The 15,815-nt window shown below is 42.3% G+C and overlaps 1 protein-coding gene across 1 annotated transcript in view; it reads left to right on the forward strand.

Annotated features, from left to right (window-relative positions):
* The window catches only part of LOC127634413 (vasoactive intestinal polypeptide receptor), a 106,699-nt gene that overhangs the window by 71,762 nt on the left and 19,122 nt on the right, over positions 1 to 15,815 (forward strand). Inside the window, exon 6 of the mRNA XM_052113958.1 lies at positions 10,307 to 10,442. Within this exon, the coding sequence (XP_051969918.1) occupies positions 10,307 to 10,442 (136 nt within the window). The remainder of the gene's footprint in view (positions 1 to 10,306; positions 10,443 to 15,815) is intronic.

A 15,815-nucleotide genomic window follows, 5' to 3' on the forward strand; every position in this document is an offset into this window, starting at 1 on the left:
GAGGAGTTTAGAGACCTCAGTGTCAGTCAGAGAAGAGAACATAGAGACAGAAGAGTTGCATACAAGAGACAGGTGTTTGACTGGGTGTGGTGCTGAGTTACGTGTAAAAATTAGGTCCAGCTGGTTGCCCGATCTGTGAGTTGCTGTGGTGTGTAGTTTTTTCAAGTCAAATGAGGCCAGAAGAGTATTCAGTTCAGTGGCCTGGGGCTTGTCTTGGTGTACGTTGAAATCACCAAGAACCACAAGTGGCCTACCATCCTCTGGCAAGGAGGATAGCAGGACATCCAACTCCTCAAGAAAGTTTGTCAGCTGACCTGGAGGGTGATAGATGACAACAACAGGTATTTTTGTGGGTTACATTGTAGTAATGGCATGGATTCAAAAGATGTATTGTTACAAATAGAGCAGTGAGTCACCTGTGACATTTTGTGACCCACAGCACCATCTTGAGTCAACCACGAAATTTTGTGTCACATCCATGACTTTCATGTCATGGCACGTACCAGATTGAGTCGACGGCTGGTTTTGAACCGCAGTCCTCTGACTCTAAGTCCAACACTTTGTGAGACGAGTTAACATACTAGCCGGATCTCCAGGAAGAGTGCCGCTGCCCATTGATATGTAGACTTTTGACGGTGGATGTTCCGGCTCAACTGGAGGGGCCACTGTAAACCGAGCTCCTCAACCACCAGTGAGAGGTTGCTAATCAGCTTTTCACCCTCACTGGTGGAAAGGATGGTGACATCTTCCATGGAACACTCGCTCATATTTGATGCTGCAAGGGACATGACGTCATCCCATCACCGTCAGAACTGCCAACGTGATAAGGCTGTGCGCTCCAATAGAGGGCTGACGCTCATGTGTATACTGTACTGGTGAGGATCGTGGGGCTTGCACTGTTGCGGAATCTCCCTCAGATTCATCCAACTCATCCTCAGGGCCACGCCGTGCCTCCCTGTGTGAACCCTTGGGATCTAACACAGGGGAGGCGGGTGGGAGTGCGTGGGAAGCGGGATCATCCAACGAGGGTGATCCTTTAGTGTAATGTCTGGAGACTCATGCCCTTGCATTTAGGGCAGTCTGTCTCTATGAGAGCTGCTTCAGTCGGGGTTCACCATTGCCAATCATAATTTTATATTATTATAAAAGGGCATCAACTAGGTTGTCGGAGAAGGAATTCCCGAAAGGAGGTCTCTGAAGGCCTGAGAGGACCACTGAGAGATCTCAGGAGGGGAACAGGCTTGGCCGTGAAGGGTTCAACCTCCGGGCGTCTGTAAGGAACCTGATAATGAAGTTGTGCTGACCGAGGGACTTGCCGTCTACTGCGTCGTGGTGGACTGCAATAGCAGGGACATACACCTTCAATTTGGAGGGGGACAGCCTCCCCTCCAACCTCTCTTGCAGGAATGAAAGCATTGACCGAACTGCGCATCTCTGCGGGTCTTCAGATCTGGAAGAACACCAATTTGCGAACAGATGCCACTTGAGGGCGTAAAGCTGCCTGGTAGAGGGAGCTCTGTCTTGGTTGATCGTGTCTACGACTGCAGGTGGTAGACCGCTTAAGACTTCCGCGTCCCGTCCAGGGGCCCGATGTGGAGATTCCAGAGGTCTGGTGCGGGTGCCAGAGAGTGCCCCGTCCCTGAGAAAGAAGGTCCTTCCTCAGGGGAATTTGCCAGGGAGGTGCAGTCGTGAGGAGCATGAGGTGACCTGTCCCTCTTGAACAGCACCAGTGCAAGAAGGCTTACTGGGGGAAATGCGTACTTGCGCAGCCCCTGGGGCCAGCTGTGTGCCAGCGCAAATGTGCCGAGAGAGGCCTCCGTTAGGGAGTATCAAAGTGGGCAGTGGGACTTGCCTAGGGAGGCAAAGAGATCTATCTGTGCCCTGCCAAAGCGGTCCCAGATCATCTGGACCACCTGGGTGTAGAGCCTCCACTCTCCACTGAGCGAGACCTGACGCGACAACTCGTCCGCCTACGTGTTGCGGTCGCCTGGGATATGAGTGGCGAGCAGCGACCTGAGTCGTGGCTGACTCCAAATGAGGAGATGGCAGACGAGTTTTGACGTGATGGGAACGTATGCCACCTTGGTGATTTATGTACGATAACGTGGCGGTGCTGTCTGAATGGATCAAGACATGCTTGCCCGAACTAGCAGGAGAAACCTCCGCAGGGCAAGGAAGCTGATGTGCCAACGCAGGCGGGGCCCCGTCCAGGAGTCAGCAGCTGTGTGCCTGTAACACACGGCGCCCCAACCCAGTTGAGAGGTGTCTGTGTGACCATGACACATCTGGACACCTGTAGTAGGGGGACTCCTCTCTGCAGAAAACAGCGGTCTGTCCAAGGGTTGAAGTCTGTTGGCAGGAAGGGGTGATTAACACACGGTATGTGCCGCGGTGCCATGCCCATCTCGGGACTCGAGTCTGAAGCCAGTGCTGGAGCAGTCTTATATGCATCAACCCGAGCAGAACCACTGTGCCTGGCTTGAAGCGAGCGAGGCACGCAAGCACTGACTGTGCGTGCTCAGTTGTGAGGCATGCTGACATTGAGACTGAGTTTAACTCCAAACCTAGAAAAGAGATGCTTTGAACCAGAGAGAGCTTGCTTTTTTCTCAGTTGACCTGAAGCCCTAATTAGCTGAGGTGGGCGAGCACCTGGTCCCTGTGGGCGCATAGTAACTCTCGAGAGTGCGCTAGAATGAGCCAGTTGTCGAGATAATTGAGTATGCGGACGCCCACTTCCCACAGTGGGTCAAGGACTGCGTCTTCGACCTTGGTGAAGACGCGAGGGGACAGGGACAGGCCGAAGGGGAGGACCTTGTACTGATATGCATGGCCGTCAACGCGAACCACAAGAAGGGTCGCTGTCGAGGCAGAATGGAGACGTGGAAGTATGCATCCCTCTGGTCTACCGCCGTGAACGGCCAGTTGAGAACTCGCAAGTCCAAAATTGCCCACAACCCACCACCTTTTTTTGGGTATAATGAAGTATGGGCTGCAGAAACCGTTCTTCATCTCAGCTGGAGGAACAGGCTCTATCGTGTCCTTGAATAGCATTGTGGCAATCTCTGCTTGTAAGGTGCTGGCATTTTCGCTGCGCATTGGTGTGGAGCGAATACCGCTGAAACGAGGCAGGAGCCTGGCGAATTGAATCGCGTAGCCGAGTCGGATGGTTATGGCCAGCCATCACGATGGGCTAGGAAGCGCAAGCCATGAGTCTAAGCTCCGTGCGAGGTGCACTAACAGGACGATCGTTTTGGACGTACTGGGTGGGGCGTTGCGGCGGGGGGGAGCAGATAATAGTGTCTCGGGAGGCAAGTGGGTGCTGATAAAAAACTCTAAGTACTTACCTTGCTCTGCACACCCGGTAGGGGGCGGGTTATAGACTGAGGAGGAGGTCCTGTAGGGACTCGTCAGCGCAGGCCTGCCGGGGCTGGGCAGTTGTGGGTCTGGAGGCGAGATGGCCGCACCCGGGGAGCCGGGACTGCAAGGTTTTGGTGCCGAGGTGCCGTGAAAACGGTCTGATGACCCAGGAAGTGAGGAAATTGCTCTTTTATTGACAATTTGGGTACCAAAGCCCAAAGGGGGTGCGGCGAAAAAAAAGGGAGAACTGAGGATTCTCCTCCCGGCCTTCCACCGGGGGACGGAGTGGTCTTGCTACCAGCTCCGGAGCAAACTTCTGGCTTCCTGTGTGCACCGTCTCAGGACCACTTAGGAGCTTTCCGGGTCATAGTGGGGGTCCTGGAGACGTGGTGCATTCGCCGCCTGCGGGGCGCTCGACGCTGGGGCTGAGAGCTGGGCCCAGGTTGAGACGGAGCTGCCTGTGGTTTCTTCGCAGGGGGACGCCCACGGCGAGCAGATGGGGGGCAGCCTGCACTGCGACGGTGCGGCATGATGTGAGAGATGGCCTCTGTCTTTTTCTTCACCGCGAAAGCTGCTGACTGAAGTCGTTGACGGTGTCGCCGAAAAGACCGAACTGAGAGACGAGGGCTTTGAGAAAGCGGGCTTTGTCAACATCGTGTATCTCGACCAAGTTCAGCCACAGGTGGAGCTCCTGGACCATGAGGGTGGCCATCGCCTGCACGAGTGCTTGCCCTGTGACCTTCGTAGCTCTGAGAGCAAGGTCGGTGGCAGAGCGCAGTTCCTGCAGCATGTCGGGATCGGGACAATCCTGGTGCAGTTCTTTGAGTGCCCTTGCTTGGTGTACCTGCAGGAGAGCCATGGCATGCAAGGCGGAGACGGCCTGTCCAGTGGCACTTTAGGTGCTCTCAGTCAGTGACGACGTTGTTCTACAGGCCTTGGAGGGGAGTACCGGGTGGTCCCGCCAGGTCGGCCATCTGCGCGTCAGACTCTGACTGGGCTGGCTGGCCCGAGGACGGGCTTTCCGATGCAGCGGTGATGTCATCATCCAACCCTGGCTCCGTGGATGAGGCAAACTGCCCATGAAATGAGCCGCCGTCTTCCCGAGCGCAGACGGAAGCAAACGAGCCTGCCGGGGGGCGGGTGGTTTGTTGGGCTGTGACTGGTGAAACCGAGCATTCTGCCATCCCCAAATCGCCTCCATCACCAGCCGGGTTGTCCTCAATCCTGTGGGAAGAAGGAGCGATGGGGGGGGTCGGCTGGAGTGGTGTTCGTTTTGAGAAATGAAAGCCGCGACCGCAATGTTGCCATGGTCATATCCTCGCAGTAAGAACATGAACCATCCACAAACGCTGCCTCAGTGTGATCGCTACCCAGGCACATGAGGCAGCGTCTATGACTGTCGGATCTGGAGAGATACCGGCCACATCCAGAAACAACACTGCGACAGAAGGGCATCTTTAAAAAGAGGCGTCCTGAAAAGGACGTTCAACACTCGCTTGTGTATGTTGCTCTTTTACCAGAAAAATCAACTCTTTTAGGAGAGAAGCGCTGTTGAAGCACCCAAGGGCAGAGTCTGCTCAGCGTGCAGAGAGGAGAAAGCTGCTGGAATGCGCCATCAGATCCAACAGAAAGCTCTCTTGCAGAGGTGGGTGGTCGTGACACACAGCTCGCTGATCACACAACCGCTTGGGTCTGAAGAAAAATCTGTCTGACAGATGCTCGCACGCTCCCCTTTATACCCGTATGTCTGGGGCCGGGACATGCAAATTCTGTCTGCCAATTTCACATTGGCCTTTTCTCAAGATCAGAAGTACGCGAGGCTCTCATGAGAGACCCCTTGTGTCACTACAATCGACACAACGTCCAGTGAGTGACAGAAGGGGAAACTCTGTTACCCACCTTTTTTCATTGTATGGAAGAAAGTAGTGAAAACACTCTTCAAAATGTCTCCTTTTGTGTTCCACTGAAGGAAAAAAGTCATACATGTTTAGAACAATATGAGAGTGAGTGAATGATGACAGAATTTTCATTTTTAGCTGAACTAAGCCCCTTGCTCAAGGGCATAATGCAGATAGTTCATGGCTCGCTCCTAATTACAGCCCTGAGATTTAACCACTAAACCAGTCCATCCCAAATGCTGACTTTCCCATCTGCATTAAGGTCCTTGTGGGTCATCTGAATTGTATGGAGGCTCAGTTCAGCTCTAAAGCAATGTAATCAGTCCTAATCCTGTCTATTAACACTAGCTTTGCTTGAGCTGCAGGTTTAAGCCTCCTTTACATAGTGTTATTCAGATTGATGCAGGCTTTCACTGACTGACTGGGGGTGAGGACCTTATCACACCTCAGATTATTATTGCCTGTCATTACAGTATATTTGCTCTTACACCAAAATGAATAACTCTGATCTGAGGTCACAGGCAGAGCTATAGTTGTCTTCACTCAGTGTTAACAACATCTAAGAAGAAAAGTGTTTAAAACAAATTAAATAATAACTGTGAATTAAATGTTTCCCTTAAGAGAAAATGTTAAGTTTGACAAACAATTTGTAGTGTCCCAATCTGTCAGTGGTATGCAGAGGTGGGTAGAGTAGCCAAAAACTGTACTCAAGTAAAAGTACAATTACTTCAAAACATAATTACTCAAGTAGAAGTAAAAGTACTAACATAAATAATTACTTGAGTAAGAGTAAGAAAGTATCCAAATAAAAGAGTACTCAAGTAGTGAGTAACTCGTTGCTTTCACAAATGACATAATAGATGTTTACTCTCCTATATTCCATTACATAATACACATTGAACATGTACTACAGAATTATGATTATTATTAATGGAAATTCTGTCATCATTCACAATCATGTTGTTCCAAACCCGTATTACTTTATTTCTTCCATGCAACACAATAAGGAGATATTAGACAGAATGTTTGCCTGAGTCACTATTTACTTTCAGTGAATTTATATATATATATATATATATATATATATATATATATATATATATATATATATATATATATATATATATATATATATATAATTTTTTTTTTGTTTGTTTTTTTGTTTTTTGAAAGTGAATGGTGACTGAGACTGTCAGTCCCTAACATTCTGTCTAACATATTTTGTGTTCCACATAATACAAAGCCTCACACTGGTTTGGAACAACATGAGGGTAGAGAAATGATGACAGAATATTAAATTATGGCTGAGCTATCACTTTAAAGAGATAGTTTACCCAAAAATGAAAAATCTCTCTAAAATATAATTTAGTCACCCTCATGCCATCCCAGATAAGTATGTCTTCCTTTCTTCTGCAGAACACAAATTAAGATTTTTAAAAGATTATTTTAGTTATGTAGGCCAAATGTTTGATAATCCATTTTTGAAAAGCACATAAAGGCAGTATAAAAGTAATCCATAAGACTACAGTTGTTTATTCCATGTCTTCAGAAGTGATATGACAGGTGTGGGTGAGAAACAGATCAATATTTGTCATTTTTTGCTAGACAGCAGAGAAGTATGTGAATCACCAAAAACACAAGAAGAATGTGAAAGTGATCTGTTTCACTGTTTCTCGTCCACACCTATCACATCACTTCTGAAGATGCTGATTTAACCACTAGTGTTATGGATTACTTTTATGCTGACTTATGTTTGTTTGTTTGTTTAGCTTTAAAATGTTGCCACCCATTCACTTGCATTTTATGGACCTACAGAGCTGAGAAATTCTTCTAAAAATCTTCATTTGAGTTCAGCAGATGAAAGAAAGTCATACACATCTGGGGCATCATGAGGGTGAGTAAATAATGAGAATTGTAGCTATCCCTTTAACTCTTTCCCCGCCAGCGTTTTTAAAAAAGTTGCCAGCCACCGCCAGGGTTTTTGACGATTTCGCTAAACTTTAATGGCCCGCAGAATATTTTCTTCCATGAATATATGAAGATGCTATATATCAAAATAAAGATCTGAGCCTCTGCTTTTAGGCAAAAAAAACAATTTTATTTTATCTTCATCTGTTCTTTTTTTATTGCCACTTGAACAGAGATAGGTTTAGTCAAAAACAACATTTCGGACAAAAAGCTGAGAAAAAGGCATTTTTATCAAACAAGTGCTTTAGTATTAGTATGGTGTTCCACTTCACGTTTGAGACGATCGCGGTCTGTTTCTTTGATCAAAGAGTTGCGTACTCTTTCAAAACATGCGTGCGGGTCTTCCTTACTGTATACCACCTAAAACACGGATACCCGGAAAATTCCGTGTTTGGCGGGGAAGCGTTTTTTCATAAAACCCGGAAAATCCGTGTTTGGCGGGGAAAGAGTTAAGGGCTCTTGTCAGATCTGGATGAATTTGTCAATAAGAAGAGAGGTTTGGAAACATTTCTAGACAAACAGAATGAAGAATTATTGTATTCATATTTTATTTAATAAGAAAAACAAATATGTATTTAATATCTAAATAAACATCTATGTGACATTTCTGCACCAGCCCCAGAGCTCCGACACTCTCGTCCGAATTCACTCATTTCGTTCACTTACTGCTGAGATATAGTGCACTAACTGTCATTTTCTATATAGGAAATACTGAATGAGTGAACGATTGCAGACACAGCCACTCTCGTTGTGATGATTGCCTCGTGCACCTCGCTGACCACGTGCAGAAATGATGTCTGTAGAAATGATGTCTGTTCGCACTCCCATCGTCGATCACGCGAATGCAGTGATTTACACTAAACTTGGATGTTTAAATGGATTTATAAAGTTAATCCGCCTGAAGAAGCTGCGATAGTTTCCAGTACCACCGCGAGGGCATGGAGTATATTCATAAATACTCCTCATGACATGCGGGACAAAGCACACTGATGCACTGATTTAAAAATGTACACTTAAAAACTGATGTTATAAGAGCCCAGTTACAGAATGACCCTGAAAATGACCATCTCATTACACAGCAAAGCCCACGTTAGAATTAGAGCCAAAATTTACCTCAGCGTGCTGCCTGAAGTTGGAGCTGTGACTTTAATCTTGAAATATCAGCTTGTCTTAGTGTTAAAAGAATGCATTTCATGACGGAACTATCCTTTCTTTCACTGTGTGGAGTGAAGAAAATGCTTCACTTTGCAAGTGGGAGCTTCTCATCGCGTGCATCTGTGAACTTCCACTCTAGTAAAACTCACATTTAATAATTTCTCAATAAATTACACATTAATTCAAATTAAACCCCGTAATGTAACGACAGTAATGCCACACATTGTAAAGAAGTAAATGTAAAAAAAAATAATTCGAAATTTACATGAGTGAGAGTTAAAAGTACCCACTTTTAAACCTACTTTTAATGTAGTAAATGTAACGAGTTACTACCCACCTCTGGAGGTATGTCTATTTAAGACAGCAGATGGCCATACATTGAGAGACACAGAAAAGGCCTTTGCTAATAACAACATGCTGACGGTGTAAAGTTACTATGTGTATTATTAGCATACTGGAGATTAAAAGATTTGTGGGCAAATCAATCAACCAAATAGCTTACTTATAGGCATTGATCCACATTAAGCTGGGGTGTGGGAGAGGAAAAAGTATTTTAACATGGAAAGAATTGCACAATTTACCTTTAATTAAATCTATTGCAACTTGAAGAAAACAGTAATGTTGGTGCCAAACTAAGATTGAAATGCTTATTCTTGGCTTGATTTTTGAATATAGAATAAAAATTATGATGTTTGTAATACAGGGTACCTAAACTACCATTTTCAATATGGTTGTCAAATCTGGTGATTTATTTAATGATATTCATTCATATAGGCTATAGAATCTTTAATTAATTGTTGCTTTACATATAAATCTCCCCAAAAGTCCAAACTAGTTTGTTCTGTCCGTCCATCCATCCATCCACCTACCCACCTGCCCGTCCGCCTGTCCGTCTGTCTGTCTGTCTATCTATCTATCTAATATATAAACACATACATACATACATACAATAGACTGACTGACTGACTGACAGACAGATAGATCAATTAATGAACATTTCTTCATCCTTTGTTGATGTAATGAACAGAGCGTGCATCAAGTCAACAGCTTCAAAACACTGGGTAACCCAGAGATTGCCGAGATTCCCCATGAATGCCCATTTATTCTGTGCAGCTAAGGCGCATCATCAAGAAAAAATACGCCATGAATTGTTGGATGATGTGCAGTCTGGAGACAGCATAGTTTGATTGATTATTTTGCTAAAGGATGACAAAAATTCCCAATTCAACTGTGCTACACAGTTTTATTTTGATGTGTGAGTGAGTGAAGAGTTGTCAAAACCTTTATCTCCGGTGTAATTTGGTTGTTTCAGTTTTGGGGAAAGGTAACTGCATACCTAACATTATATTTATAATATTATAATATTTATTATATTATATTATTAAAATACATAGAATGTGATTCAGGCAATGCCTTTTTATATGGTCAACATCATAATAATATTCCAATATGTTGTTTTTAATGTGGATTGACTACAGCAGCTGTGCTTCGGATCATTTGTGAGTCACTATTAGAGAGTTAAAAGGACTCCTGACTCCTGAGGTTGAAAATATAACAATCCTACAGTAGATGCAGTCAGTTGTTTGTTTCGACTGCCAGCCATATCATGCTAGATAATATTAAATGAGTATGCTGGTAGCCACCTTGAATTTTAAATCTGCTTTTGTGAATTCCCATGCTACTGTAAGCTGAGATGTGTGTGAAATGGACTACAATGCTGCACAGTAAATTATCTGTTTAACGAACCTCTTACATGGACCAGAAAGCTCAATTAGGATTTAATTTGTAAGTCTAATTAGCTGTAATTTTCCACTATTATTGCCAAGGACAGAGTGGAATTAGGGGGCAAGGGATTCCTCAATTATCACTAATATATTATAGATTCAGTCTGTGTGTGACTGATTGTTTTCCTTTTTAAATCCTTTTAGGAAACTACACTGCACACGAAACTACATCCACATACACCTGTTTGTATCCTTCATCTTGAAAGCCATCGCGGTCTTCGTCAAAGATGTGGTCCTGTATGATGTTATTCAGGAGTCTGACAACTGCTCCACTGGATCTGTAAGTTCAAGATTATGAATCCAAGACTATGAAACACATTTCATGTATATTGTGTTTTTTCAATCCAATAGCAGCCCCCTGCATTAATTTCAATTAGAAAATGATGTGACATGCACATAGATTTTTTTTTTTGTTAGATCCAAAAAACCTTCAAGACTACTTAAATGCACCAACCCACTGTTTTCCTTTAGCAGTAATTAGTGTAGAAAAAAAAAATTCAATGTCAGCTGATCAGGTTTAACATTTTTCATACAGGTTTCATGGTCTTTTGAAAGAATGTTATAATTAAAGTTTTTGGGGCATATCTACTGTCATGTCTGCTGCCAAACATCCTTGAGCATAACTTCACACTTATCCAGGTGCAGAATTCACTGCTCAACACTGAATGTTTGAACCAGCTCGCCAAAGAACTTGTTCCATTCATTCTGTATAGTGTTTACTCCCACTATTATTGCTGTTGCCCTCAATAACTTCCTTTCAGAGATTTTCTTTTCACAACATTCACTATTATAAAATCACAAGATATGATAGAAGTTTTTGGTCGTTTTTCAGAAACCATTTTTTATTTTATGCAAGCATTGAAAAATAAGGAGAAAGGACCAGCATTACTGGTTATCAAAATGTGTTGCGTTTTGTATGCTGGTGTCCAACCAGGCGTATGAACTAGCTTAACCAGTAAGGCTTCCTTGGTAAATCAGCTTTACTAGAAAGACCATGCTGATCAATCATCCAGGGATGCATTTCCCAAAAGCATTGTTAGCCAACTATGGTTGCAATTTCCATCATCACCAACATAGTTCAAAATTTTGGTGTTTCCCCAAAGCTCTCCACCTGTGGTTAGAAGCATTGTTCATTGTTAGTTTGCTGTGTTGAAATCATTTCACTTTGCTGAAGCTTCTATATCTTTTATTTAATATTTAATCTTTCATCCTATCAAGACTTTATCCACGTTTATATGCAGAAAATGCTGCTTAGGTGAAAATGCAGGTATTTAAGGTATTAAAGGATGTTAAGAGAAAAATCTTTATCACACTTTGTTTCTGTTGAAGAATATAGCTTATATATCCATGTTAATGCACAAGTGAAGTTCTTATATATTTTTGAATAGTTCGCATATGCGTATGTGCTGTAGTGCATCAGGGAATCCCGAAGTCTGATGTAAAGGCAAACCCCACTAATGCGGCAAATTTATCTGTCGCATGTACAGTACATAGTACTTGCGGCTTTTGTGTCTTCAGCAACTATTGCACATTAAACAGGAATACGTGTAAATTAGCGATTATGATTTAATATCCGCAAAAGTTATTATTCCACCCCCTGTGTAACATCATTAATAACAGCTCTATGTTGTTAAACCAACGTGGTTCAAACAATGGATGTGTGACATAGTTAATATTATTTTGGGTAACAGTCATAACTGGCTAGTTAGTTTCTCCAACGATGTATCGTATATGGTGAGCAGTTACATAGTTGTACAGAAAACTAGACTACCAAGACTAGCAATAACAAGCATAAATCTGCCTGGAAATTCATGCTGGTCTTAGCTGGTCCTCTCAGGGAAAGCAGAAAGAGTGACAGGAACAAATTACTAAATCAAACTTAATTAATTAAACATCTGAATTAGACCATCCTGGTCGACCAGTCTCACAAGGTAAATTTAGCTGGTTTACCATCTAGAACAGCACCAAACCAACATGGAAAATCATTTGTAAATCTATTTGTAGAGAAGTCACAATATTCAGCATCTGCATCTACATATAGACATTGTCTTGGTAATCATCATTGGCAAACTGAAAGTAATGATGAAGAGGTTTGCAGATGTCTTTGCTGCTGGATGACTATTGATTGAACTCAGTTGTGGGCTGTGCATTTAAAGTCTTGTCCTTCAGTGTTATTCATGCCATTAAGAAAACACAGTTTCACAATGAATGAGACACGCTATGCCTTTGGGCATCATGCATTATGTCACAACTAACTAGTAATACCAATTAACATTTTAAAAGCATGTCCACGCATGAAAGCCAGAACTTGAAATTACACTTAATGCTCAAGTAAGCCTAACTTCAAATTTTAACTGCAGCATGACTGTTTTGTGAACAGACATTCAAAAACATTTCACATGAATCTACCAAGGACATTTCTAGCCATTTTACATGCACGTTACCAGGCACAATCATATTTTTTTATCAAGAAAATTCACGTTAGATCATAATTAATTTTTTCTAGTAAGACCGTTGATATTAGGGCAAAAATCTTATTCTTTATTTAAAAAAAAAATGGTATTTTTTTCCTTTAAAAATATTTAAACAATCCTTAAAACAAGATTAATTTCATTTATATTGTTTTAGAAACAACCCTGCATAAGATATTTAGGTTTTTCAGAGAATGTTTTTTTAATTTTTAGTTTTTATAGTCAAAACAAGTGAAAAAATGTACCAGTGCTGAAGTAATCCAAAGTATTTAGAATATGTTACTGACCTTGAATAATCTAACGGAATAAGTTACAAATTACATTTTACAGCATGTATTCTGTAATATGTAGTGGAATACATCTCAAATGTAACCCTCCCAGCCCTGGAGGTCTATAATACTTGGGAAAAATCTAATAATATTTGCAATTGAAATGTTGCTTGCAATAAATTTCATTTCGTCTGGGTACATGGTTATGCTGCATTCCATTCAATGTGGATGTGGGATAGTCCTACTTGATATCCCCGATTTTACTCTCATTAGAGATGTCTCCTATCAACACAACTGATAAACAATGCTGTAGCACTAGCATTTGTGCTTCAGGTGTACGATTATCAAAAGAGTATACAATTCACCATGTTTATACACCTGTTTCTGCAGGCATTTGTTAAACAAGCTTTAATAACATGTAATGTGGAAACGAACTCATTTATCTATATTGCTTAATAAAGTGAATGTTTGTATATCTCTCTGTGTGTCAACATGTTTGTGTGACATCATGCCCCTGCATCTCGGCTCTGCACGAGCCTACAAGTTTTAATTCTGACTTCAAGATCATTTCATTTCACTTTTCCTAGTATGAAGTAAAATCCGACTCTCCGAGTTGAATGGAACGCAGCACTACTTCTCAAAACTTGATCTGACACATAATGCTCAAGCAGCCAAATTTACACTTAGAAACTCCTGATGTTGCTATAACAATGCAAAACATACATACCAATTAGCTTGAAGTGAAAATCAGCCCTCTTTCCTGTTAAATAAATTAAGCAATCACACGGTCATGCAAACATCTCGTGTTTTTAAATTCAACCCCTTTCTCAACGGTGATGTGGCAGTGACAGCCGACTCGTCAGACAGCTTTATCTTAATCTTTTCACTCTTAATTTATGTAAATAATTAAAGCGTGATTGCATCACTCAAGGCCAGCTAGAAGGCCTCGACTGGGACATATCCTAAAATCACTCCCACCAAGAACAAATAAATCAATCTGATTGGCTGATGAATCTGACATAGTTGCCCATTCATTTGCACCATTGAGGGATTCTGTGGAAATTCTGAAGGCCTGACGGGGTGGAGCTCAAACTCACGCATTGCTTCGGGCATTCGATTTGTGAAACAGCTGTCAAACTGTGCTTGTTAAGCATCAAGGAATAAATTCTGACTGGATAAACTTTTCCTTTTTCTCGATTTGTTTGTAGATTCATTCAGAATGGGAAGCGATTAAAAATACTTAGGCAAAAAGGTAATTGAGAATGAATGGACGAAAAATATTTATTTATTTATTTGGCATGTTAGGCCAGCAGAGAAGGCTTTGCTGGCCCTGAGAATTCGCCACTGATTGAACTTGACAAAGAACCTAAACCTCTCAAAAGAAAACATGGGGCTTCTTTTCTTATTACAGTGTATGTAGTCAGCCTGCTGTTAGAGTATAACACAAGTGGCCTGCAATAACACTTGTGAAATGTTCTGATATGGGGCTCTCATTATCTATAATTACAGTTAGTAAGAAACTGTCACGATCCCTTGTCATCTGCACCGTGTTTCATGTTTCGATCCCTTGTTGTCTGCCCCGGGTTTTCCGTTTCACCCGTCACCGATCACGTTCCATGTCAAGTTTTCCCTGTTGTCCACCCCGAGTCTCACTGTCCTTGTGTAAACTACACTTCCCGTCTTTCCCGGCCCTTCTCTGCGTTATTGTCTGCACCTGTCTGTTGTTTTGTCATTACTGTGTCTATTTATTTAAACCCCGCTGCTTCCCCTTCCCTTTGTCGTTCGTTGGCGTTTCATGCCGATTCCTATGTTCTCTCGTGGTTCTCTCGCTGTTCCCCTTGTTCGTTCGAGGTTACCCCCTGCCTTTCGTGGATGTTCGTTGTCTATGCCCCTAATTCCTTCCCTTTGTTTATGTTCTTCCTGCCATGTGTTCTTTTGTGTTTTAGTTTAGTTTTTCCCAGCGTGGACTTTTCTTTGTGTTTATTTGTTTATGATTTATAAATAAAGCCGTGTTTGGATCCAAATCACTCGTCTGCCTTCTTCTGCTTCCCACAGCCATGACAGAAACCCTGCCTTTGTCTTTCATACACATTTGACAGCATGCAAAATATTAGTAATCTAATGTACAATTACTGAATATTCGCAGCCAGGTGATGTGTCAAGCTGTTTTGCTAATGTTTCTCACCTTTAAGTAACAATAGGGCCATAGGGAGAGGCAGAATATAATAATCTTTTTTTTTAATATGATACATGATAAATGTGTGATAAAAGGCTGTTGAAAGGTTTGGCACATGGGGTAGGTATTTGTTAGCTATTTGTGAAGTTGTGCCGCATCGAAAGCTTTCTATTTCAGGGAGTGTGTGCCCTGAGCAAGAGGCTGTAGCTCTCAAGAGTAATTTTGGATGATTTGCACACATTAGAACTCTGAGCCCGATACATCCATCCTGCACTGCTCCATTATATACGCCGAAAGCAGAAATCATCATTCAGTGGCTTCTGTCAGCTAATCTGTCGATTGCTTCATCCACCCAATACTTTTCCTCAGCCTTTAAGGCATGTGGTCTTATGTTGAAGATAGGAACAGAGTTTTAGATGTGTGAATGCATTTCCGATCCTTGCATCATACAGCTCTATGAAGTATGTTTAGAGTGTCTGAGTGTCAGTTTTAATGTAGTTTCATTGACATGAATATTGCAGATAACTGTGTTCAAACTGTTATGTCTAGTGCCACATCGGATTTCAGCATAATCGTTTTGTTGATTTTTTAAGATAACATGAAATCAAAGTTGGAGATTTGTAGCTTTTAATTAATTTCTGTTAGTATTAAACCATAAATATGCAAATGTGCAAAAATCACCTTGTAATTTTATTTTTCAAGAGGACAATAAAAAGAAGAAACAGAGCACAGAAACA

The sequence above is a fragment of the Xyrauchen texanus genome, chromosome 41 (assembly GCF_025860055.1).
Source record: "Xyrauchen texanus isolate HMW12.3.18 chromosome 41, RBS_HiC_50CHRs, whole genome shotgun sequence".
Taxonomy (NCBI): domain Eukaryota; kingdom Metazoa; phylum Chordata; class Actinopteri; order Cypriniformes; family Catostomidae; genus Xyrauchen; species Xyrauchen texanus.